General features: G+C 37.4%; 1 protein-coding gene across 1 annotated transcript; it reads left to right on the top strand.

The window, feature by feature from the left end:
* On the top strand, nucleotides 1–27,239 carry LOC127625497 (clathrin interactor 1-like). Its single transcript, XM_052100816.1, has 12 exons — nucleotides 1–171; nucleotides 9,865–9,969; nucleotides 10,727–10,823; nucleotides 11,611–11,719; nucleotides 15,154–15,327; nucleotides 16,531–16,711; nucleotides 16,865–17,102; nucleotides 18,353–18,437; nucleotides 21,762–21,839; nucleotides 22,667–22,926; nucleotides 24,979–25,153; nucleotides 25,396–27,239. Exons 1-12 carry the CDS (start codon nucleotides 131–133, stop codon nucleotides 25,743–25,745), a joined length of 1,893 nt encoding a protein of 630 aa, XP_051956776.1. The 5' UTR covers nucleotides 1–130; the 3' UTR covers nucleotides 25,746–27,239.
* The last annotated feature ends 485 nt before the right edge of the window (nucleotides 27,240–27,724 follow it).

Here is a 27,724-nt window from a genome sequence, read left to right on the forward strand (position 1 = left end):
AAGCTCTGGAGAGGCGGAAGGGGCTGGGAATTCTGTTATTATCTGTAACAGACATCCGAGTCCATCTGTGTTTGTGTGCGGACTGGACGACGCGATATTGAGGCGGAGAGCCGCTGTCTAAAGCGCCAGGATGTTGAATATGTGGAAAGTCAGGGAGCTGGTGGATAAAGCGTGAGTATGCCCGGCCTTTTGCTTTCTAAAGAGCTTGTGTGTGTCGGTGCAGAGGCCCGTTATAACGGTGCGGAGCCTGTGACGTCACAGACTCCGATGATCATCAACGCCGCCACAAGATTAATGTAAAATTACGAGCTATGTAATTACACTGTTTACACTCAGTGAACATCCATTATCCCCGCCTTTACCATGAATGTTCTCTAAACCTATATAGTTTACACACCGTATTAGCTGTTTTTTTTTTCCTTTGGGCTGTCTCAAATCTAATCAGCTGCCTACATAGACAGCATATTTGGGTATTATCGGAGCGTGTAGCATTTTTGGGATTATAGGCGCGCTACCTTGCCCACAAATTATGCTCAGATAAGTGCTGCATGTGCCTCTGATGCTCAAGGATGCTGTTTAGGTAGGCAGCTCCCTTGGTTTTGATCCACCCTAAGAAAGAAAACACTCTTATATTATAAAGAGTGCTGTCCCGGTACAACATCGTGATTCTGAGCAACACACTTCTTGCCCGAAGGCTCTTTGGATTCTTTATTGGTATATCTAGTTAGTGTACAGTATGGGTGTATTTGTGTGTGTATTGTTGCGAATTATATTTAAATGCTGTACAATTAACCGGCTCACAGATCCGTTATTAATGCTAATTAGCCTCTTAGCTTAGCTACATTCACCAGCTATATTCGTACACCGGGATGAATAACTGTGTCACTCAACCTTATTACTGTCATTACATTGACTTAAATTAGATCAGACTTAACGATTTAACTGTAACCCTACAATGAACACTCCAAATTCCCGCGTGATCACCCGTGGGCCTTGTTTTGATACATCATGCTAAGTGCTCTTTACCTTAAAACTGAATGTGTTATAAGGTTAAGAGCGTTCATCTAATGTATTTGATGGTTTTCACAGCATGAAATATATCTATCTATAAAAAATATATCTATCATTACAAAATATATATCTATATATATTTTATATATTTATATATCTATAAATATATCTATCATTACAAAAGCAATATCAGTGATGGCACATCTTGCAGTTGAAAAGTACAAGATGTGCTATCACCTCTAATAATATAATACACGCTAAATGATCCTGCCAATCTAAAAACATTTTTTACTAAAAACAGCATTGTGTGGGGATTTATTATTTATTATTGTTCGTCAATATTCCTCAATGTTACTCAAAGTTGTAACAAGTATTTTATACACACCATGATTGACTCAACCTCAGTGCTGTTTCAGAAACCTAAAAGCTACTTTTTCTTAGTTTCACCAATACCATCATGTGTGAATTGTATGATTTAAATTGTATTGTTTTAATTTCACTTTTATTTTTAAAGATCAATGATGTTGCTCATCAATTTGCCTGAGATTGTTTGTGTCCTGAACTCTCCTTAAACCATGATCCTGTACTTTATAATTCATTGAAAATATCTTAAAAACTGTATTTTTTTCACCATCCCTGGGAGAATATTATCCTTTGCAAAGCCTTGTGAAAGCATAAAAAGCAGAATGTCTTAGTATTTTGGAGCTGACTCAATTACCACTTCTTAGTAGGTCCCCATGGTTGCGTGGTTACTCACCTCAATTGGGGTGGTGGTGGTGGTGGACATGCCTTTGCTTCTGAGACCATCAGTCCTCGCATCTTATCACTTATCACTTATGACACCATGGAGACTCACAGCATGTGGAGCCTCATGCTACTCTCCTTAATCCACTCACAACTTACCACGCGCCCCATTGAGAGTGAGAACCACTAATCACGACCACGTGGAGGTTACCCCATGTGACTCGAACCTCCCTAGCAGCTATGCCAATTTGGTTGCTTAGGAGACCTGGCTGGAGTCACTCAGCACACCCTGGATTCGGATCCGCGACTCCAGGGTTGGTAGTCCAGCGTCAATACTCGCTGGGCTACCCAGGCCCCCTAAATCAGAGATATTAAAGTATTTCTGTCTTTACATTCTTATACTTGAAAGTTATTCATGAACTGTATTCTGTATTCATGAAATACAAACAGGAAAAAATTCTGTAAATAGTTATGAATTCATTCTTACATAAACTCACATTGATTTGACATTATGTAAGAAATATTTTAAGAACAGTTTGCACAAATTATTTTCTCACATTTCATGAATAAGTTTAGAGGAACAAGTGTGAAGCAGTCCTACTTTCACATTTAATGAAATTTAAAGGCCTAATAAAAAGCTAATTAATTTATTTTCACGATATTTGCAATGTTAGTATATTTTATATCACCAAAATACTATCAAATGTATCATAATATTCAAAGTGTTGCCCACCCCTACAAGACCCATGTCAAAGAAAAACATAGAATCTGTTCACTTTTGCAAAATGTATGCTTCTGAATGGAGATTGTTTTGAGTTTTTACTACTCAAGCAATATTTCTGCCCAGTATTTTGTTGTAGACTCACTGTACTACTAGGTGCCTGTTGTACAAAACAAGTCCTGCAGTCAAGTCAGGTTACTGTAATGGATGCCACAGCTTAAGGGACCATTTAAGCATGCATGAATCCAGTTAAAAGGAGGTGGATATTGATATAGTTGGCCTTTTCATGGGCATTCACTGGCTTTTGTTCGGTTAGGCTTCTTTATATTTTCCTGCAGTGGCTCCCAAGGAAATAAATAAGAAAATAATCCAACGTTTATTATGTTTGTTGCCTTGCTGTCCATTTCTGTCTAATTGAGAAGTACATGTACAGAGAATAATGCACATGCCATAGACACAATTGCTCAACAATTTTGTGAGTTGTTTTTCTGCTATTATATTTGATAGCTCAAGTTGTTCACTGCAAAGACTGGCCTTTTATGATGCAAACACTTAGACACTTTGGAGTACAGTTTAATTCCATTAAGACTACATAAATGGCACATGCTTCTAGCTAATTTACAATTTTTTAAATCTGAAAGCTTTTAACTGACAGGAAACTCATCTTGACCTGTTTCGTTTGTAAACGAAAGCATTTTTTTCAACATGGGGCAGTCTAATAGTTTCTTACTGTCTTTCTTCTCTGGCCCAAGTTAGATTTAACATGCCAGCTGTTTGGGCAACGTACAGCTGTACAGACAGCAAACCAAACTCAGGATTGACACTAGTGACAGAACAAGATGAAAACACATTCTTGCGTTTAAACATAGCACAACTCTGAATGCAGGGATTTCAAGACTTGTTTTTCTAATTCCTAGAACAGAACATAATGAAATAATACCAAGGTTAAAAAGGAACAGAGAAATTCTCTGCAAGGGTAATTTTGCACCCACATTTTTAGATATGGGGGCAATTTTTCCACTTTCAGTGTATTTTTGCCTTGAGTTTTGCCTTCTTGACTGGTATATTGCCAAGACAGATAAATCAGACGATATTCAGAATTTAGTTATTGGCATTGCCCGATACATTTTCGCATGAGCTTGATTTGTTTCTCTAGCCGCAAGCGTGCAGAGAATCACCTGCTAGCATATGAATTCTGAAACATCCATCTGAAACATGTAAATAACCAATCACAGTTTGTTTTGTTGTTTTCGTGCCTTTGTGTTACCACAATAACAGCATCTAATTTTAACTGTGTTGCGTGTCAAAGCCGTGACAGATGCAATGGAGCTCATAATGTTTAAAGTGCATGCCTGATTCATTCTCTCTCTTTCCTCATCAGCTCCCTTTAACTTTAAACTGTCTTGTCTATTAAAGGCAAATATCAATAAATTGTTTATCAGATACGCATTTCTGCAGACAGTTTATCTCGTTTAAACAGATTTTATTTACGAATCTTACAAAGTTTGAGCATATCCAGCATTTCTTCCTACAGAGTGCTCATGTCTGTCTCTGAAGCACATATTCTATGAGCCTGGATTAGGCATCACGGTATAGACAAAAAAAAATAATGCGATTTGTATTGTGATATGATAAACAAAAAGCTAGTTATTGGGGTGGCAAAGCTCATTTTTCAGGCAGCAGCTACAACCCCATGCCGCCCTTCTGCACCAATCCCTGAGTGGACTAACTTGCCTTGAAAGGGACTTTGCTACCATTTAAAAATCTTTTTTTTTTTTCAAGATTTTCTTTATTATTTACACAAAGTTTTGTGTGAAATTTTAAATATATTGCTAAATAAAATTATATATGTTATAAGGGTTTATAGCTATTTTATTTGTATGTTATTTACTATATTAAATTGTGTGATATATCAACATTATGTTGGCCTATTGGCCACCCTGCTCTCTGGATATCGGCCATTAAAAAAGCCATATCTTTCGACCACTACTTGTATCAGCTCCTTGTTATACCACTTTGCTCTGTTGATAAGGTATTAGAAATTCAGTCCTGGTGACACTGGAGATTTGTGAGTTGTACACAAATCTCCAGTTTCACCAGGGTGGAATTTTGAATTTCTCTCTCTCTCTCTCTCTCTCTCTCTCTCTCTCTCTCATATATATATATATATATATATATATATATTACACATACACATACTATACTGTAACACTTGACTGAAATGGTTCTCATGATCTTAAAAATCTTTTGATCTGAAGGCGTATGCTTACATTTTTTAAATTGGATTTGTAGACAAAAATATAATTGCGCCAAAATATAAATTTATTTCATTATAAAACTAAAATGTTATTTAAATTATTTTTTTTAAAATTGATGACTTGGACCAAATAATAAAGTAAAGGTGCCATTAAGTGCCCAACATATATAGGAACTCCTTCAATACTGTTTAAAAAGCATCGCGTGATACCTCAAGAAGTTGGCTGAGAAAATGTCATGAGTACATGTCTGCAAAATTTAGGGAAAGGGTGACTACTTTAAAGATGCTAAAATATAACACCATTTTGATTTATTTTGGATTTTGTTTAGTCCCAACATAATTCCCATAGTTCCATTTGTTATTCCATTGTTTTGATGACTTTACTATTATTCTAAAATGTGAAGAAAAAAATTATAATAAAGTGTGTGTGTGTGTGTGTGTGTGTGTGTGTGTGTGTGTGTGTGTGTGTGTGTGTGTGTGTGTGTGTGTGTAACATAACCGTTAGTTCCGGTCCTCAAATCTGATTGGACGGAAATGTTCCATGAGCACTGATTGTCTCACACCATCAGCACTCGGCTTCACTGTGTGTATCACTCCGCTTGTGTTCCTGCCATTCTAAACTAGTGTAAGAGCAGTGCATACAGTATGTGTGAAGAGCTACAGTGTCTTTTTACACTTTTTAAAAAAATTTTTTACATTACATATGTTAGCCAGCAGGTGTTGGCAAAAGAAAATTTTTGAATGTAATATGAGCCAGTTAGGTCAGCTAGTTTTTTACATACAGCAGCACTACGTGATTGCTCGTATTACTAGTACACTACTAAAGCTAGAAAATAGCTTTAAACAAATAACTTCAGCATTAAGGCTCATCACAGCTGAGAGACACCACAGGCTTATTAATTACACAATTCAAGGCGCTTGCCTCTTACTGGACTTTCCACATTGGAAAGGACGTGCTGATTAAAATGGCAGAGAAGATTGCTGTTTCTATTGTGAATGAGATTTGTGAAAGCCGATCTTCAGAAAGCTGACTGTATCTCTGCTTGGGTTGGGCAACAGGTGATCGCACACGCTTCATCTCTCTATCTCACACACACACACACACAAACACATCCATCTTTGTTTATCCAATAACTTGTTAAAAAGAGCACAAGCATGATGCTATTTCTGAAGTGACATTTTTGAATTACCAACAGAAGCTAAATAAATTAGTTCCATGCACAAATGCGTTTTTATGACTATACTCCGTTTTTCCTATTTAAAAAAAAAAAATGTTTAATTGATTTGTTCATTGAACTGTTGTAAGCAATATCACACCCACAATTGTCCTATATGTCCCTACAGCACTCTGCCTGTGGCTGAATCACAGTAGTGCTGATGTAGGGCCATATCGCACACTTCCTTGTGTGATATTGCTTATATTGTTTTTTTTAAAAGAACTCCGTCAAAACCCCAACTCAGAATCACCTATCTCCATACTTCACATCCCAAGGGATTTCTTTCCCTAGCAAACTTTCCCTTGTCCAGGTATCATACCTTTCATCACATCGCTTTTGTTCCCACTCTATCATACTTATTATAAACTTCCATCATCCTCATCTCCATTGTAAAGCTTCATCTGGACCTTTGCTTACCTCTGAAGCTCTAGGTAGTCTTTTTAGTCTGAGGTGGAGGAGCAGGGAAGCTGAAACCACTCTGAGAGCTTTCATGTTCTGTGTTTTGAGTTTGTTGTGGGGTTTTTTTTCCTGCAGGCCATAGCTCCACAGTGAATGTGTAAGTATGCCCATCCACTGCCCGTGAAAACAGCGGAGGAGAGAAAAAGCTCAGAGTAAATCTCGGCAGGCCTATAGAACAAAGAGGCAGCGGATGCAAAGGATGGCAAGAAGCCCATATGCTTGTCTGTGCCCCTTTTCTTTGTGCGAAAGAAAGCATGCCTCTTCTTTTGTCTTCCCTGCATATTGAATATTCCAGTGGAATATGCACTGCATAGTACGCAGCACTGTACATGCGCCTGGAATGAATTTCTGTCAGTTTGGCTGTTTACAGGCCCCTTGCTTGCATGAACCGACATCATTATTCAGTTGCCTGAGATTTTACTTGTAATCTTGGGCCAAATTTGTAGCACTCTCTCCTATGTGTGTGAACCACGTCTATCAGCACATCCTCTATTGTAAGCTCTCCTTGTTATTTTAAACTACTGTCAAAAGATTTACCTCAGCCACATCTTTGTTTGTGGTCAAGCTAGCAGGTTTAGTGATTTTGTACCTTTTATTTAGGAAATCTTGAAAATGTAAGATTGTTTTACTAAATAGAAATTGTATTATTAGCCTATAACTACAGTCAGTAATCATACTGCTCTAATTCTCATGAACCTTAAGTACACATAACACAGTAAAAATCTGGATTCATTAAATGTGGAACATGAATGATGTCTGATGTCTTTCTGTTGAGTAAGTTAGTCAAATGTTAATTCTGTAACCGCTTTGACAGATTTAGTAAAGTATTTGCCAGAATAATTTAAATTGATAACATTATGGTTCATGAGTCTTTTTTTAATGATATATTAAAAGTAACTGCCAAATAAGAGTCTTGCCTATACTTGTAGTAGAGAGACATGCTTGAAATATTGATGTGAAGTGGTCAAGCGCACTGATTTCTTCCAGCTCAATATACACACACATGCACTGTGAAGAGGCTGTTAGAAGAATGTCAATTTGGTTTTATGGAGGAGTGCTGCTTAAACAATTTAATCCCTCCTTGCCACACAATTAAATTGATCTTTCACTCATCAAGACCATATGTGCAGTGCTGCCATCTGAATTCCTTAAGAAATGGAGGTTTTTCTTTTGAAAGTTTTTGCAGATTACAATTGCTCTACCATTAAGTCAAGCTGATCTTTGGAAATATCAAGCCCCCCAAAAAGCTTGTAAGTGACGTAGCTAACGGGATTGGTATCCTTGTTCTGTGGATGTGCTTTAGCCAGATTTTGTCGAGTTGGCTGAGAATTTCACTCTTCAAATGAATGTGAATCGGTTACATTATCTTCTCAAACCACCTGCATTATCGTTCCATTGGGATGTAGTTCCTCACCTGCCATTGTTCCTGTTTCTTACACACATCAACCAACAGCCTTAGACTGTCTGTAGACTAGTGGTGGTGGCGTAGTGGGCTAAAGCACATAACTGTTAATCAGAAGGTCGCTGGTTCGATCCCCACAGCCAACACCATTATGTCCTTGAGCAAGGTACTTAACTCCAGGTTGCACCAGGGGGATTGTCCCTTTAATAAGTGCACTGTAAGTCGCTTTGGATAAAAACGTCTGCCAAATGCATAAATGTAAATGTAATCACTTCCAGAATTCACCTTTACTCTCCCTCCCTGTGGGATTGTGAGAGTGAGAGAGAAAATCCACTTTTTCAAATTCATAATGATTTTAAAAAAAGTGTTTGCAGCTGTTGTAGAGTTAGCAGGGTAAATCTCGTCCACTCAGCGCCACCTATCAGATTTAGAAACTTCTAAACTTAAGTGTGCGTCACACTTGTCTGTCAATATTGCAATACTTGAGACTTTTAGACTTGACCTTGAAAGACCTGAAACTTGTGTTAGGGTTATGACAAGACTTGAGACTTGATTTAGGCTTATGGTGCGTTCAGACCAGAGGCGTTGAGAGCGTCAAATCGACCGGAAGTCATTCATTTTCTATGGCAGCCAACGTCTCTCGGTGGCGAGAAGCAGCGTGTCTTGAGCAGTGTGGGCGTCAGAGGAAAGTTCCAAGTGCAGGCAACATTATGGTAATGAGCTTTGACGTGGTTCGGCGGCAAGTATTGCTAGAGCGGAGCACTTCTAAGTCTAGAGAACACAATAGTGTAAACTTTGGTTCCCACCAAACATTAGTTCCGAAAACAAAATTGAGGATAAACTGATTTTTGCCGTGGTGGGTTTTCCCTTAATGTATGATCTGTGCCTGTTTGCTTACAGGGATATAATTAATAATAAAAACAGATGCGTGGACTAAGGTGTCTGAAATTGTTGGTGAAACTTGACTTAGGCTTGAGACTTGGTTTAGATTTGGCCTTAAAAGACCTGAAGCTTGACTTTGATTTGTGACGAATTAACAATAATTGGGACATTTGCCCATCCTAAAAGAAGGATTGTTGACCTCATATGTCCCTCTCAAAACTGTTTGAAGAGATATACATGCATGACCTTGTGTACTGTAAACATTTCTAAAGATGTGGAAGTCCTGTCAGTTCTGATGGAATGGTTTGATATTAAACGATTTAAACAACCCTGTTCCATTCCTGCTAAACAATAAACAGTGCATATGTCTCATGAGGTAAATTATCAGTCTGGGTCAAATAGTCAAACTGGCCTACATGTTGACTCAGTCTGTCTTTTAACCAGGACTCAAGTGTACTAGTTATAGACTTTTTTTTGGTGGGGGAATCACCGGGATCACTGTTTTGTCGTCCTTCGCTTTCTCTCATCTTAAGTTTTGCAAGAAAATGTTCACAAATAAGTAGGATTTACATGAGAAGTAGATTAATGATGCACCTTCCTATTCTTCCTAATGTACTTGTCTCCCCTTTGTCTGACTTTGTAGTAGCTAGGTATATGACTGTTTTACAGATTATTAAAATTTGGTCCAAAGGGTTAGTTCACCCAAAATTGTATCTTTTATCATAATGTTTTCAACTTACTCATGTCATTCCAAACCTTTGACTGATTTACAATTTTGACTGTATAAAAGCAATTTGACTCCTCAATATCAATTTCAACAACAAATAATATAAGCTAATTTGAGTAAACATTGATTCAAACAAGTTAAGTAATTAATCTGTATAAGTGAACATTTAATAATAAAGTAAGAACAAATAAACCAGTGTAGTTTCTCGTTTGGCTCTCTTTTTCTTTTGGCCTGTTATCAAGATCAACCAATGGCTGTTTTGCAATTGACTGCTGGAATGCGATTGATGTAATTAAGTCCCTAGCAGAAAGTAAATGATCTATCTTGTTATTTTAAGAATCAATATTGTGATTGTTCAAATAAAAATCACAAAATAATTGGAAATTAATTTTATTAATTTATTAATAGTTTATTTGTGATTCCATGGTTTTTGCTCTTTCCCAGTACCAACGTGGTGATGAACTATTCAGAGATAGAGTCCAAGGTTCGAGAAGCTACCAATGATGACCCCTGGGGCCCATCGGGTCAGCTCATGGGTGAGATTGCCAAGTAAGTGCTTGTTCTGAGGTTCTGTCTGAGTCCTCAGACATTCATTCACTCAGAATTACCCCTGGGCATTTTTGTAGGGCAATTACTGCAGAAAATTACATTGATCTCATCATTGATAGCTGATGATTTCAGCCTCATTGCATCATACCTTAGACTTGAGAACTTGTTCTGAAAGTTGATTAATCACCTTCTCCACCTAGTTTTATACAAATGTAGTGTCTGGGATTAAATTACTTCAAAGACAGTCTGCATACAGTCTTAAGTGTCTGTCTACAAAGCTTGTTTTCTTTTTAAATGAATTTTGTTCATTGTATAAAGGCTTTGAATAACTAATTTGAATACAAATGTGAACCTGCTATTAGTGTATGTTTTTTATTGTCTGAAAAGGGCTATTTTGAGATTTGTACCTGTCACACAATGATTTATGCCTCCAAACCCTTATATTTAGTCACTTTAGGATGGTCTAATTTGATGCTGCTGCAAATCTCTCAAAAGTAGTTAATTTTATTGGAGTTTAAAGAAATGTAAAGTTGTTACATTTATATTGTTATAACCTACTGATTATTAAACCAAAGTTATTAAATGTTTAAACTTTTTGATTTAAGTTATGAAAGGTTTTGAACATTATTGATTTACAGTTTTTCAGGGCTTTGAGGATCCAAGCTTTTCAGATCTAGTATTCAAACAATGATGTGTACTCTGCCGAATAGTACATTAGTACATTAGCCGTGATTTGTCTGCTTTATTCATGCCACAGATCCACGTTTATGTATGAGCAGTTCCCTGAAGTGATGAACATGCTCTGGACCAGAATGCTTAAAGACAACAAGAAGAATTGGAGGAGAGTTTACAAGGTACAGAGCACTGCTCAGGTCACATTTCCCTTATTCACCAAATCAAAAGAAAGAAAATAAAATGTTGTACTGTCCATTTAAGAAAGTAAACCTATTTTTTAGGTCTGTAATGCAGGGGTTTTCAAACATTTTGATGCCAAGACTCCCCAAACATGATCTACTCGCGAAGGACCCACTTCCAAAATAAGAGACAGCAATTGATTTTCACATACAGAGAAAATTGAATATATTTACTTTTTATTAATTATTATATTGTAATCATTAGAAAACACAATGAAACCGTAATAATGTCAAATTTAGTAAATGTTTAAAATATTTTCAATTCAGTTTTCATGTATATTTATTTATTTGGAAAGTAGCTATTTAACAAACTGGGTAATGTGTTGTCAGCAGGTCATTATTACAAAATAAATCCATACAGGGTGATACAACACCCCTGTGTTTCATTTTGGGCTGGCTGACTGTACATTATGCCTTTTTGTTTCTCTCTCTCAAGATGCAATATGAATTGATCTTGACACAACCATCCCATATTTGATCATTCTCGATAAAGACAAAACCCAAGAAGATTCTCAGTGACAATTTGTTTTGCCATTAGGACAATTAATGCTTTATAACTTGTATTCAGATTTGTTTTTAAATAATAAAAAAAAAAAAAAATAATATATATATATATATATATATATATATATATATATATATATATATATATATATATATATATATATATTTTTATTTATTTTTTTTGCTTTATCTGATCTAATAATTCACTCTTCCATGTGTCCAGGCCTTACTACTATTAGCGTACCTCATCAGAAATGGGTCAGAACGGGTGGTCACCAGCACCAGAGAACATATCTATGACCTGCGTTCTTTGGAAAATTATAATTTCTTAGGTAAGTTTAAATTGATGGCAAGATTACCAGGTTTAAAATGAATAAATAATACAATATAGTCATTCTGCAATACCATTGTTGAAAATTAATTTGTGGAAAATTGTAAATGTAAAAGTAAATGCATAGGGCACATGAGCAAAAAGGGGTGTGTTGTGTTTTAATAATTTGGCATAGTGTTCTTCACTTCACTATTTGCAAATGCAGATCTTTGCTATTAAAAATGTTTTAGTAAACGTGAGATATTTGACATTTTTCTGCAGATTCAGTTAACAGGATGTTTAACATCTGTATTGTCTGTATAGCCTGCAGTGCTTGCCATATGTAATCACAATGTCTACAAATGTAATTGCATCAGAAAAATGTTACAATTGAGACATAACTTTGAAATACTCTCATAGTAGTTTTACTATTTTTAACTACTAGTTTTAGTAGTTCACTGTGCATTGATTATTTTTCATTCTATTGCAAAGTTAAATTATAGCATTGTTAAATGGGATTTTTGTAGAGCTAATTCTCTATCATTTTTAAATAATGTTTTTTTGTCTTCAGGTTCAGAATTATGTTGAAAATGTAAATCTGGACTCGATTATCAATTGTTTTAATTATTGGTTTTACAATAATTATTGCACAAAAATGTCTTGCTGAAATGCAAGAAATTGTCCAGACATCAACTCAAACTCTCATTCACAGATTTTGTCTCAACAAGGGTGCCACTTATGATAAAGCCAACATTAAAGTCCATATGACATACTGTAGGTTGACGAACACAGGTTTCTTCCCTGGTTTGATGTATTTCCTGTTGAAACGGGGAGCTTGGCCAGGACATATTAAAGGGATTGTCCCTTTTTAAAATTACCAATAACCTTAAGTATACGCAGTTGGTAGTAGGGGAGGGACATTCTCGCTTTAATGAGAATGTGATTGAACAAAAATTTTAATATGCTTCTGTGGACAAGAGATTTTAAATTGGAAGCAGCAAAAATTATTTAAAAACCACCTTTCTAAAGCCACCAGATATTCTTTATTAAGCTATATTGTTATTATATATATATATATATATATATATATATATATATATATACATACATACACTCACCTAAAGGATTATTAGGAACACCTGTTCAATTTCTCATTAATGCAATTATCTAATCAACCAATCACATGGCAGTTGCTTCAATGCATTTAGGGGTGTGGTCCTGGTCAAGACAATCTCCTGAACTCCAAACTGAATGTCAGAATGGGAAAGAAAGGTGATTTAAGCAATTTTGAGCATGGCATGGTTGTTGGTGCCAGACGGGCCGGTCTGAGTATTTCACAATCTGCTCAGTTACTGGGATTTTCACGCACAACCATTTCTAGGGTTTACAAAGAATGGTGTGAAAAAGGAAAAACATCCAGTATGTGGCAGTCCTGTGGGTGAAAATGCCTTGTTGATGCTAGAGGTCAGAGGAGAATGGGCCGACTGATTCAAGCTGATAGAAGAGCAACTTTGCCTGAAATAACCACTCGTTACAACCGAGGTATGCAGCAAAGCATTTGTGAAGCCACAACACGCACAACCTTGAGGCGGATGGGCTACAACAGCAGAAGACCCCACCGGGTACCACTCATCTCCACTACAAATAGGAAAAAGATTTCACAAAAATTGGACAGTTGAAGACTGGAAAAATGTTGCCTGGTCTGATGAGTCTCGATTTCTGTTGAGACATTCAGATGGTAGAGTCAGAATTTGGCGTAAACAGAATGAGAACATGGATCCATCATGCCTTGTTACCACTGTGCAGGCTGGTGCTGGTGGTGTAATGGTGTGGCGGATGTTTTCTTGGCACACTTTAGGCCCCTTAGTGCCAATTGGGCATCGTTTAAATGCCACGGCCTACCTGAGCATTGTTTCTGACCATGTCCATCCCTTTATTGCCACCATGTACCCATCCTCTGATGGCTACTTCCAGCAGGATAATGCACCATGTCACAAAGCTCGAATCATTTCAAATTGGTTTCTTGGAGTTCACTGTACTAAAATGGCCCCCACAGTCACCAGATCTCAACCCAATAGAGCATTTTGGGATGTGGTGGAACGGGAGCTTCGTGCCCTGGATGTGGATCCCACAAATCTCCATCAACTGCAAGATGCTATCCTATCAATATGGGCCAACATTTCTAAAGAATGCTTTCAGCACCTTGTTGAATCAATGCCACGTATAATTAAGGCAGTTCTGAAGGCGAAAGGGGGTCAAACACAGTATTAGTATGGTGTTCCTAATAATCCTTTAGGTGAGTGTATATATTAGGGCTGTTAATCGAATTAATTACATGATTAATTATTCGCATATACAAATATTTGCTGAGAAAGCCCCTTATATAACAATAATTCAATATATAATGATTAAATAATTATACATAGTTATCTTTAAATATTAAAAAATGATATACATATATATATTCAGATAAATGCATTACATTCTTGTGGCAGAAGAGTTAATAATTGATAAGACAATACAAAAAACGGCTTTAGAATACAATGTATTGTTTACTACATATACATACGTACGTACGTACACACACACACAATTAATCAATCGCAATGCCCCTGGATTGTAATAAGGAAGATTCGAATTAAGGGATCTCAAGATGTGTTCTAGAGATCCCTAGAGAAGCACAGAGTGTGTAGATTCCACAAAACCATCCTGAATGTATGTTGCTCTACAGAACTCCAGCTGCTAGGTGGAACCAGCACAAAATGAGCATGCAGAATCTTCAAACAGTCAAGGGAATGTTCAGTGAGCCGGTCAATTGGCTGCAACGGGAGTACCACAATATTAATTATATTAATTGACTTTATGAGGGACATCGCTTGCTGTGGGCATTAGAATGTTTTATGGCCATCCTTAGCATGTATTCTCAATTTGGCTGGGAATATCAGTGCAAAAGCGGCCTTCCATTTTAATGTCTCCAGAGCTCGAGGATTTTGAATTCTTTGACATATTGTCCTCCTAGAACAGTTATGGAACAGTGCATCGAATCTCACCAGTTTAATATCATAAGTTAGTAAAACTAGCAAAGTGCGCAGAGCTCGTCGTTCACATATCCGATCCTCACATGGCATCACCTTGTTCCAGCTATTTTATTAACTGTTATTTTTATGATTTGCATCAATAGCCCATTTATAGATCCTGTACTGGGTTCCCACTATCATGGGAAATCTGGAAACAGATTGAATATACAGTACCTCAATGTTTATAGCTATACATTATTTCAATGGTCCAGTAATCACAAATGACTGGAAAATTCATGGAAATTTATTGATCAAAAGGTGTGGGAACCCAGCCTTCAAAGTCAGGCTTGAAGTGTTACTGACATTTTGACAAATAAATAAGAATAAATGGGCAAAGCAGCCCCATATGATTTGACATGCTCTTTTTTTTTTTTGCTAGATGAAAATGGGAAAGATCAGGGCATAAATGTACGGCAGAAGGTCAAAGAAATGGTAGAGTTTGTCCAGGATGATGACCGGTTACGTGAGGAGAGGAAGAAGGCAAAGAAGAACAAGGACAAATACATTGGAGTTTCTTCAGACAGCATGGGAGGAGGCTTGAAACAAAGTAACTGTAAGTGATGAAGTGCTGCAAATTACAGAGTTTTGCCAAATTCATTCTTGGGGAGCTTTGTGGTCTTTACTGCTACACAACAGAGTAATTTTGTTGAAGCGCATACTAGACTGGGCATGGGCAACAATGCAGAGTACTGTTCTGTCAGGCCAAATTTGTTTTGTTTTATTCAATTATTTTTAAATTTAGCGCAATGTTGAGGTCTTTGGTCCATTGGGTATTATGAAGCATGAGATTCCCTTTGGTCTCGGGTCAGATATTTTGGGCCTTATTGTATCTGTAGAAACTGATTCACACAAAACAATAGCTGCTTTGGCTCAGCACTGTAGGTGTCCCACAGGGACCTGTCTTAGGCCCTCTGAAGATTTTTCACATCCAACCAGTTCACCCTGGATTCCTTTCTTCCCACAACTGATGTTTTGATTAGAGCTGTTTTGATTTCAGGACTACCACTTTTTCAAATTTGTTCCCTGCATCATTTGGGGATGGTTACGATCAAGTTCATGCCGAAATAATCAGATCTCTGCTTTTTGTAATAGAACATGTTTTCTGTTAGATGTGTCTAATCAAGTTGAGATGCCATATCCTTTGTCATGTCATTAGTGTTGTTTCTCAGCGTGTGTGAGAAGTCAAGGGATTGCACTTTGATTTTAGTCAACTTTGATTTGGCACTCTTGATTTCTCACTTTATTAGCTGTACTAAAGTTTCAAATTGCCAATTAACGATGGCATGCCAGTGATGGATTTGTTTTAGCTGCAGAAGATCAAAGTAACATGGGGTCAGAGGGGGTAGAGAGCTCTGATTTTAGTAAGTTATATTTTTCGTGATTTAGTCAGGTGTGTTTTCCACAGTTTTCAAAGTTTACCAAAGCATATCCTCACACCCTCATTGATAGTGTAAAGGCGATGTCTGGCCATTTTGAAATTATCGCCATTGGTCGATGAACAGTAGTGGTGACTTTGTCCTTCGTTAATAAATATTTATTTTTTAATAAATGTATATGATAAATATCTCTTGTTTCATGCAATATAAAAAACTTTAAAAAAGTGTAATTTACCATCATTAAATTGTATTATAGTGTAATGATGATCAATTCATATCGGCCACAATACTGCAAAAACAGTATTGGTCAACTGTGTTTTATATTTGTCTTGTTCATTGAATGAATTAAATAAATTCCCTAACTTAATTAACATCCTCAGCGGGAGAACGGTTTGACCCCGAATCCAAAAGCGGATGGGATGAGGACTGGGACAAAAACAAGAGCAGCTTCCCTTTCAGTGAAAAACTCGGTGAGATAAGTGATAAAATTGGTTGTACTATTGATGACACAATCAATAAATTTCGCAAGAAGGAGAAGGACGACTCGCCAGACCATATCAGGTACATTTCCTTTGAATAGTTGCCTTTTTATTACGTTGTCTTTTTCCTGTGGAATACTTACAGAATTACCTGAATTGAGATAATGCATTTCTATCTATTTGCTGAATCTGAAACAACATGAGGGTTTTGTCTTTCTAATGCCTTTTCCTGCAGTGACAACGAGGAGGACAAAGTTTCACGCAATGGACGGCCTGCGAAGTCTGAGTTCAAGGATGATGAAGAGTCTGTAACAACCAAATGCGTCCAGATCACACAGACCACAGACAGCATCACCTCTACCACCACCATCTCCACACGCAAACGTGGCGGAGTCCCGTCAAAAACTGTTGACTTGGGTGCTGCTGCTCATTACACTGGTGGTAAAAGCAGTCCAGATGCTGACAACACAAAGGTAGAAAACAGCCCTCTTTTTATGCCACACTACGTTATAAATTATGAAACCGATGACTCTAGGACTAAAATCTCATTGGATGAGCCACATTTGGCTCATAGTCTGTAAATAGTAGATATACAGAAACCTTTGACCAGTGTTGGAACAATAGTTTTAAAAAGTAAACAGATAATGTTACTGCTAATAAAAGTTGCTAATTATGTACCATTATTATTTTTTATGGACCATAGCCCGTTAGATTACTTATGCATAAAAAAATGTGAGGCTAAGCTATTTGTCTAAAGCTGCCTTTTGTGCAAAGGCAGCACAAAAGCAGCATCTAAAGCAACATATATAACATGAAAATGTGCATTTATATTATTCATAGACCAATTAATGTTATATATGTATTAATTGGTGGAATATTGATTAGTTTTAATATAATTACAATTTATTGAACATTGTGACTTGTAACATATTGCTGTTTCCACTGTTGCTTTGCATTGTGACTAACAACAGGCTTTTACTTTGGTAAAAATGACTAACGTACATTCTTTTCTTTTTTCCTCCCCTATTCTCCCCAATTCGGCATGCCCAATTCCCAATACGCTCTTAAGACCTTGTGGTGGTGTAGTGACTAGCCTCTATTCGCGGGCGTCAGAGGACGAATCTCAGTTGCCTCCGCGTCTGAGACCGTCAATCCATGAATTTTATCACTTGGCTTGTTGAGCGTGTTACTGCTGAAACGTAGTGCGTGTGGAGGCTCACGCTATTCTCTGCGGCATCCGCGCACAACTCTCCTCATACCCCACCGAGAGCGAAAACCACATTATAGCGACCATGAGGAGGTTAACCCAACATGACTGTACCTACCTTAGCAGCCGGATCAATTGATTGTTTAGGAAGCCTGACTGGGGTCACTCAGCACGCTGCTAAAGCATGTTCTTAAAGTGAAGTTTATTGCTTTATTACAGTACACAATGACTTTAAAAAAAAAAAAAATATATATATATATAAAAAGCCAGTTCCCTAACTGTCCAAAGGAGGCTGAATGTTTTTTTTCTTTTTTTTTTTCCTTCTCCTCTCTTCTTGGCCTCTACTAGTCATTGCTTATGTTTTATAACTAATCATTAAAAGTGGCAATATGGTGTGAAAACCTTGAGAGTTCATTGTGAAGTCTTCTCTATGAAGTGACTCAGGGTAGAAAAGTATGTCTTTGCTTACTCCATGTGGTAGAAGTGAGGTGTGACATTCTTCTTGTCTCTTTTCAGACAATAGTCAGTGTGTCATCTAGCATAGGGCTGGCTGATCTGTTGATGGTGGAGTCTGGCTCAAGTCAACGAGTGTCTTCATCAGGTATGATCTCACTTGCTTACATGAGTTACACAAGTTACATGACTTGACTTGAGTTACAAATTTAAGGACTTGCTTTACTAAATTAAGAAAATGACTTGACTGACTTGAGAACCCAAAATAAATATTGTGAAATCAATTAATTCATATGCAAAAATGTAAGCCCGCCAGCACCACTTATCTGCATCTGCGCATAACGCTGCGCTCACAACGCGCCAAAATTATAAATGATTGTAAAGTTCCCAAAAATAATCTCCTTTGGATATAAAGATTTCGAATTGGACCGTGTGAATAAAAAAGATTTGCCAGATGCACAATATGCAATGCAAAAATATCCGATACCAACACCACAACCTCAAATTTCATCAGACATTTAAAAAACCACAAGGAAAGGTAAGTAAATAATTTAATTATCCAGAAAGATTAATATGTAAAATTACTGTTCTAATGTTTGAGGGTTGTCAGTAATTAAAATGTTTAAAATGGTATGGTATACCATAATGGTTATGGTATAAAATGGTATAACTGCTATAATTCTGCTGTTCCATAAGCACCACTTACTGTCAGGGAGCGAATTTGCATTTTCATTCAGCCCGTCTGCCGTTTTTGTTAGATCAATGTGAAAATCTGACCGCATTTTTTACACAGCATACACAGTGTTATACATTTTAACTGGTTAATTTAAAAAATCTAAACAATTCGGATAATAAGGTATCTAGGAGTATTCACAGTATTTAAGTGCCAATATATAAATTATTATTTTCATTTTTTTAGCACAGTAATGTTATACAATTCATTTAAAAAAAAAAAATGGCTAAAGATATGTATATACATTCATCATTTCAGAGTAAAAATAAATCTATTTAAAAAATTAACCTCTATTTATTTTAATTCTGTGGCTTGACTCGACTTGAAACTCATCCGGACCCGACTTGACTTGCTTGATTTGTCTGCGCTTCACTGCACTTGAGACTAGAGACTTGATGGTTAAGACTTGAGAATTGCTTGTGACTTGCTCCCACCTCTGAGATATATATATATATATATAACCATTCTGAATAAGAAACAATTCTCGGTTCCCAACCCTAGAAACTTTTATCAGAAAGTTGATGCAACTTTTCATGCTATGGTCAGAGATCATTAACTCGTGGGAAAACTTCTTCAGAGATGTATTCAGAGCAGTCTGAGTGCCCCATATAGGCATCAGTGTGTGTAGGAGAGAGAGAGAGAGAGCGAGAGAGAACAGGGGATAGTGGCACAGATGCAGAGGCAGGTCCTGTCACCAACTCGACAGCTGTGCTGTGTCTGCTATCATCAGTCAGGAAGTCATGAGCTGTCACAACCTTATTGTTTGTGCATGTGTGTAAACGTGTGTTTGCCTGTGCGTTGGAATGGACAAAGATTCAGTAGTCAAAAGGGGTGGGTGATATATTGAATATTAATTTGCAGTGATCGCAGATGTTGTAAAATTAAGCAACATGGTAAAGATTGCAAAGGATTGAATGCACTTTTTATTTGGCCATTAAAGGGATAGTTTGTACAAAATATTAATATTCCGTCATAATTTACTCACCCTTGTTCCAAACTCTTATTACTTAATTTGTATGCAGACTGCCTTATCAGTATAATGGCAGTTGATTAGTGCCTACCTTTAACCTCCCGAGACCAGAGCATGACTGCTGTGTGTATTTTCCATTTCCCTTTTTGATTTGTAACTAGGAGCACATAATAAACATGCAGAAAAATAAAAGTGCTAGAGCATATTTTTTTCCTAAATATGTATGTCTTCATACAGTATATGAACAGTGGGACTAAGTTGTAAAATTTTAAATAATTCCAAGCTATAGAAAGTCAGATTTCTTTTTTTTTTTTTAATCAAAGTGTTTATTATGTTTCCAGGAGTGTTGGTTATTCAAGTTTTTGAGACATACAGCGTATTTTCCATAAAGCTGCTTTGGAACAATGTGTATTGGGGAAAAGCACAAAAAAATACAAATCAAATTTATTTGACTTTGTTACAATGTTTTTTTTCTCTCTTTGCACTGTCAAGTAATAGCCAGTGATGAAGCATTTTACCAATCAGAAATTAGCGTAATTCATACTGATTCAAAGTAATGGCCAGCATCATCCAATCACTGCCAACCATGTTAAAATTAAATTTAGCGTTATACAATTCTGAATCTATGTACTGATTATCATTGTCCCATATCTGCCAAACATGTAGAGTGGTCCAAATATCATCTGCAGCCTGAGCCTGAACTTTTGGATTTTAGGAGTGAATGCACTTAACTGCATAGAAAGCAATAGGATGCACCCTTGCTCCCTATTTAGTGAATGACTTGACCTCCAATGTACTGTTTGTCTGCACTGGTCTCAGAACAGTTCGAAATGCACCTTATTTTCGTCCTAACTCCATATGTGAAATGTGAAAAAGCACAGGATTTCTAAAGAAAAATGAACGCGATTGTCCACTGTATTTAACAGCATGCCATTTTACGATAAATTGCTCAATTTAAAAAAAAATGGCATATCGGATGAATCTAGAGACTCTAATATTTTGACTCAAACGGGTTTCAATGTAAACACTCAATGAGGTTTCTTACCAGATGTAGTTTTGTTGCCGTTTCTCCCAAAGTCTAACTCCATTGGGCTTGATGCCAAGTTGTTCTGTCACATTACTTTTCACGCCAAAAGTTTAACCCTTTACTGACAGCTCAGATTAGTTGGTGTAAATGAATTTAATTATGTTTTGCATATTGTGAAGCCAAAATACAATATCCACACAGAAGACAAGGTCTCACGAGGTTAAAGCATAAAAAAGTAAGTCATAAAAGTAGTCCATGCAACTTGTCCATCATATTCCAAGTCTCTGTGTATTTACTGCATATGTACTTGCCTACAAAACTCACAAGCCAACCAAGTTATTAAACAAGAAAGAGATCAGAAAAGTGCCATATTTTAGTAATAGCCGCACACCAATTGCGCCTATACCAATAGGCGGACCATGCTTGATAGTACCTGGGTACTTCGTTGATTCTGTACTATTATTGATACAATAGAAATACTGGTATTTGGTATTTTTTTGTCGTTTTTAAAATTTTAGTTGCCAATGTATCTGTACTTTTGTCATCCCTTTGTGAGTGCATGCACGCTGTTAGTAATCTTAAAGGGTAAGTTCACCAAAAAATGAGATATTACATTTTTGGGTGAACAATGACTTCAGGGGCTATATTATCTGTTGTGTTTCTCAGCATATTCCATAAGAATTTTCATAATTGCTTTCTGAAGAGTGTCGATGTGTCATGTAACCCAGTTAATGGTTTGCAGGTGGAAGCTCAGACCTTGTTGGTGAGTTTGCAGATTTTTCCTCACCTGCTGCCTCTGCCAGTCTCCCTTCAGCTGCTGGTATGTATTATCAACTGCACACTTTAGAGCATGTTCAATCGAACATCATGCACAATACACAACTGTACACCGTTCAGAATGTACTTTTTGCCTTTCTTGCAAATGGCTTGTGAGTTGAGAACAATTATCAACCATTAAAATGTTTTACATTTTGCATTATCTTTGGTCCCTTTGACGAAGGATTTATTTAGCTGGGCTTGCGTTGAACCTTTCATGCTCTTTCCTCTCTGGGCCTCCGCTCAATGCAGAGTGAGGAGCACTTTACTTGTGGGCAGTAGAATGACAATGCCGTAGGCTTGTCTGAAATGTGATTGGAGTTGTAGTGCACACAGCACAGTGAAATATTGATGAGTAATAGATGGGTCCAGATGGAGCAGCTACCTGCTGAGTGTTATGAGCACAGACACGAATCAGCTCCCATCATTTACGCCCCATCTCCCCTGACAGAGACACACTCTTAAGAGCAATGTGTGTGTGGATCCAGTTATAGTGCTCTTGAACAGTCATACAACAACAGTGCAAGAAACTTGTTAATAATAAGCATGTATGTGTGTATAAAAACATATTTCAAATCTAATGGCAAGATTTTATAATGACAATACGTAAGTCCTATACGTATTGTCAGTTAGTCCTATACGTAAGATACTACGTTTTCACTGGAAACTGAAGTTGTGTATCTATCTGCAAGGAAGGTTTGGATCCATCTGCTATTTTAAAGATTCTTCGAGCATGGCTCATTCAATCCGATTTTAGAGCCGAACTATCTGTTTTATAGCGTGCACTTCAAATGTAAAGTTTTACACTGTTTGTGTTCTCTGTCTCTTCAGGTTCGCTGTCCACTGGTAACGGTGAGTTTGGTGACTGGAACGCCTTTGCCTCCACCAGTCCTCCTGCCTCTGCTGCTCCATCTGCCATCTCAGATCTATTCAGTGACGTGTCCACTCCAGCTGCACCTGCACCCACATCCACCCAACCACCTTCTGCCGACCTCTTTGACCTGATAGGCTCCAACAACAGCAACCTTAGCGCATCCCAAAGCATGACCTTCAATATGTGCCCGTATACTGCAGCCATGTCCAGATCACAGGTAAACAGACACCTGAAGTCAAAGTTCTGAATGATTACGAATTGATTTCCTTCATGACAATTACAGGTTTGGAGTTTAGACCATGGCTTGAGCTAATTATATGAGTGCCAAGAACTGTGCCTCAAGGAATTCCATGGGAATTATGACTGGATTAACGTTGTAAATATTTACCAGCGCATTTTAAGGTTAAGGATGTTTTCACATTAGTGATTTTGGTGTGTACCAGAGTCCAGTTGTCAACCAGAGTTCAGTTCGTTTGGGTGGTGTGAAGTAGAGGTAAACAAATATATCGGTTTTATCGGTGCCGATAGTTGCTTATTGGAAATATCATTATCTGCAAAAATCTATGGCGATAGTTGACAATAGTATTTTCAACATTTCATCATTACGAACTTTGAGGATTTTGGTTGAACAATAAACAGCATCTGGGATTTTATTCATTTAGGACTCTTTGTCTGCACCCGTCATAGTAAGGAAATAATAATATATTATAATTTTAAAAACTATTGGCTAATTAATCGGTTATTGGTTACCTTTCCCACCACCATCGGTATTGGTAAAATCCACTATCGGTCGACCTCTAGTGTGAAGACTGTTTTCCAAACTCAGGTGTGTACCAGTGAACCACACCAGAGGCCACTTGAAACTGTGGTCCAGGATTCATGTGGGCTATGGTATGGTCCGGTACATAGTCTGTACATTTATTTTGATCTCTGGTATACCGAGGGCCCTGGCCTCCAAAACCCTGGTTTAATACCCCTCTTATCCCATGGGAGGCAATACTGCAGCCTCTGAAGTATGCATACTAACGGGACGTAACTCCGGAACCGTAAGGTTCAGAGTCCTAAAAATCAGGTGTCTGGTAGGGCACAACGGTCCCTAATTGTAGCCACCTGCAAATGAGCCACGTTTCGAGGGTGCAAGTCCTGAGGCTCTGGGCCTTACGATTCCCGAGTTGTGCCCGTCGGTGCGCATTGGGGGTGGCGTATTGCCCCCACCAGTGTTCCCCAGGCTCGGGCCTGCGGAAGCCACTAGGAGCCCTCTGGCCCTCTACAACTAGTTGTTAATGACATGATCAATTGCGCATGTAAGATGTTTCCGTCTTCTGATGCCCATCATAAAAACAGGTTTGTGTCTTCGTTCATATATTCCAGTCTCTCTCTCCTCTGTAGATTCTCTCATGTACTGTGACCTGTACATTACAGTCCATACTGTGAGTACTGTTAAACAGCAGCTGCTTAAACACACATATTCAAAACACAGCGATTCTGTCGACCGCATCGAACTAAACTTGGCCATATAATAATATTAGGGCTGGGACTCGATTAAAAAAATTAATCTAATTAATTAGAGGCTTTGTAATTAATTAATCGAAATTAATCGCATTTTAATTGCATAAATATTTGACCTGAGAACAGTGAGAAGTAATTTTTTTTCACATGGATTTTTAGTATACCATTGAATAATGACTGAATACATAAGCTTAAGCAACAAAATATTGTTTATTTTTGTTCAACCAAGTCCAGTAGACCAGTGCAATTTTTTCCATTAAGTGTAGCAATAGCATATTTAGAAATATATTACATTTCAGAAATTCAGGTAGCCTATAGGTAGGTAGACCTTCTGTAAACTATGTTTTTTTTTAAAGTAAAACACAATACTTTCAAGTACATTCAGAACATTGGAAACCCTGACTATTAGAAAACATCTGTTGCTTCAGAGGCCATAACAGACTAAGTCCAATTCTCAATAACCTTGGCCAAAACAATAAAGAGTTCAACATAAAGTGCCAGTTGCACCAGCAACATAATAGTGTACCATTTAAAATAAAATGAAAAAAAAGTGCCAGTGATTGACCTCAGTCCCTATTCTTCCAATATCCTGATGAAAATGCGTTGAGGTGATACTAATATACCCCATATACCCATCCCTACCTTTTACATATTATGTTGCCAATAAAATATATTGTGTTGGAAATAACTTCCCTAATAGAATTGCTCTGATCAGAAGCAGTAAATTACAGTAATTGATTGATTATTCTTCTTGTTGCAGACAATAGGGGGTCCATTATTGCCCCATCAGATGGGACTACAGAAGTCAGGGGGAACGCTATCAATGCCCACCACCTGGTCCGACCCAAGCGTGAACATCAACCTGGATTTCCTGTCCGCAGGCCTGAACCCTTCCAAGCCTACACAGCCCACACTCAACACCATGATGCAGCAAGGTTACAAAATATCTCCAACATAAACTATTTTTTACAAAGCTCTACATTGATAGTCATTTTTAGACAGTTAAATGTGTTTACATGAGATGATATTTACATTCATAAGCAATATCAAATAGCAATGGATAATGTCAAGAGCAATCTAAAATTTCTAGATATATTCATCGTAATGGCAGAATTTTTAATTGAACAAAAATCTCTCAGGCCTATAATTTAAAGGATTTGTTTGGTTTCTAATTTAGGTGTTCAGCCACCCTTGAACATGGTCACGCAAAATTTTGCCGGAATAACACTCAATGCCCAACCCTCAGCGCTTCCTGCCAGAGCAGGAATGAACCCCATGATGGTTGGAGGGACCATGGGCATGGGAATGCCTCCTGCTATGGTAACGGGCACCATGGGGATTAACTCTATGGGTATTGGAGGAATACCCGTCAATCAAGGACTAATGGGCATGAACATGGCACCCACTAGCACAGGCCTGCAATGTGCCCTTGGCATGCCTAGCATGGTCATTGGTCAGGGTATAAACCCCACCATGGTGCAGCCTAAACAAGATGCCTTCGCAAACTTTGGCAACTTTGGGAAGTGAAGGGTGATTCGGTCCAATAAACATTCGAGAAGGAAGGAGCTGCATCCTGTAAAATGGACAGAACTAGCCATTGTCATGACTCTTCAATCATCTGTCCTGATAGGTTAACAAAGCATACAAGTATCTGCTTTTCTTTCATGTGGGATAGGTGATCGAAGGGTGTTGTTTTTTTTTTTGTAAACGGTGCAAAGCATATTATGTACTTTTAAAGGAAAACAGATGGTGTCCTTTTGAAGCTTGGTACATTTTCCACTGTTTTAAAACCGAAACCTCATACACATTATGTATTTTGTCATGCCCCCATTCACTATTTTAACTAAGATTGATTTAAGAAATTACCTCATAATTTACATTATTCATGCTGTGATTGAGACTGCAAGGGTTTGACAGTGTAAATATGGCAGTGTGCAAAAAATTTATTATTTGACTCCATTCTCAAATGTATAAGATGGGACAAATGACGACTGGCCCTTAATATTTGGTTGCTGTTTTTATTTTCAGTTTGAATTATTATGGAGAAATAGTCCTTGAATTCCATTATCACACCAAAAATCTTCTATTTGGGTTTGCGACAGCCTCTCTGGCTTGTACAGCGAGTCAAAGAATATGGTCAACATTTTTTACAGACTATATCTGTAGGTATAGTTTCAGTACTTTTGTGTAGCAAGCTGCCTCACCATAATTTTAAGTGTGCCTGGAGATGCACTGGCTGCCTTTTTATAATGAAAGTGATCTATGTGAAGCTTGTAAACAATACTTGAGGAATTGCCATCTTGCAACAATCATGAGATGCCACTCAAGTTTCAGAGAAGGTGTGCGACGATTACTGTGAGTAACTTGGGTGAGAACAGAGGTTCGATTCTAAGGGTCCCATATTTCTCGACTTAAGCCGCACAAATGCATTTGTCATGGTAACAGGAGCTGTTACACATTTCCAGTAACTACTTGAATTGGTGTTTATGATGCCTCATAATAACCATCATATCTGTTTGTGCTTGCATGAATGAAGTGTCAAGTTTATAGTTTCGAGCATTGTTGCGGGTCAATGTTACATTTATGGAATGTCTGTTACAAGATTGTATGATGGCTACAGAATCGCTGAAGGCATTGTGAACCCCAAATGAAGTTGACGGTCACTTTTTGTTTTTTTGGTTTTGTCAATTTTCCCCATATGCTGCTTTATAGAAACAGGGAGGCCCTCCATCAGGCACTGAGGCATTATATTAAAAATGACCAAATGTTTATTTTATTACTATTTAAATGTATTCCATAGGGTTTTAGTTTCTTATTTTAATACGTAACATTAGAGATCCTGTGCATATACATATTGTTTTAGGCATGGGCAAACTATTGAGTGAACACCTATTAGTTTATGCAAATGTATGCAAAAGAGAACATGAGAGCAAGCACCTGTTTCATTGTTTCTTTTCAGATTTAGTTTTTGGATTATATTGTACTCAGAAACTTTGTTTACCATTTAAATAAATTCATCAAAATCTGTCTTGAGACTTTAATCTGATTGTGTTGGGTCCAGTGTTTTAGCATTGATTAGTGGATGAGGACTCTTGGTAGTCCTAGTAGTGGATAGTTTGTAGTGTTTGTGGACTATCATGGAAAATATTCTATTGCCACCAAAGAACTGATGCACATTCTTTTGCCACATTTTATTTGACATGCTTGACCTAAGCAAATGACATTGGCCAATCAAGTGGCAACATATCATATTATCAATATTATTCATGTTATTTTTTCATGAATTTTCCAGTCGTGAGATATTTTATTGCTGAGCATAACAAGACATTAGCAGGTCAGACACACACACACACAGGAGTTGGCCTTCACTTGAGGAAGTGGTGACCATTAAATGAATCATAATATTTTCTATTATAGTTTTACTCAAAGAGGAGTTTAGATATTGCTTACACTAAAGCTAAACAATTTTGGAGTGAATTAGAGGACCCATCGAGGTACTCTGAGAT

Source organism: Xyrauchen texanus, chromosome 31 (assembly GCF_025860055.1).
Source record: "Xyrauchen texanus isolate HMW12.3.18 chromosome 31, RBS_HiC_50CHRs, whole genome shotgun sequence".
Taxonomy (NCBI): Eukaryota; Metazoa; Chordata; class Actinopteri; order Cypriniformes; family Catostomidae; genus Xyrauchen; species Xyrauchen texanus.

What these genes read in the sequence shown, in the direction of transcription:
- LOC127625497 (XM_052100816.1), top strand. Translation starts at nt 131, where the DNA reads ATGTTGAATATGTGGAAAGTCAGGGAGCTGGTGGATAAAGC. An exon ending in CAGATGCTGACAACACAAAG is followed by an intron (nt 17,103 to 18,352) that starts GTAGAAAACAGC and finishes GTCTCTTTTCAG; the next exon opens with ACAATAGTCAGTGTGTCATC. An exon ending in CAGTCTCCCTTCAGCTGCTG is followed by an intron (nt 21,840 to 22,666) that starts GTATGTATTATC and finishes CTGTCTCTTCAG; the next exon opens with GTTCGCTGTCCACTGGTAAC.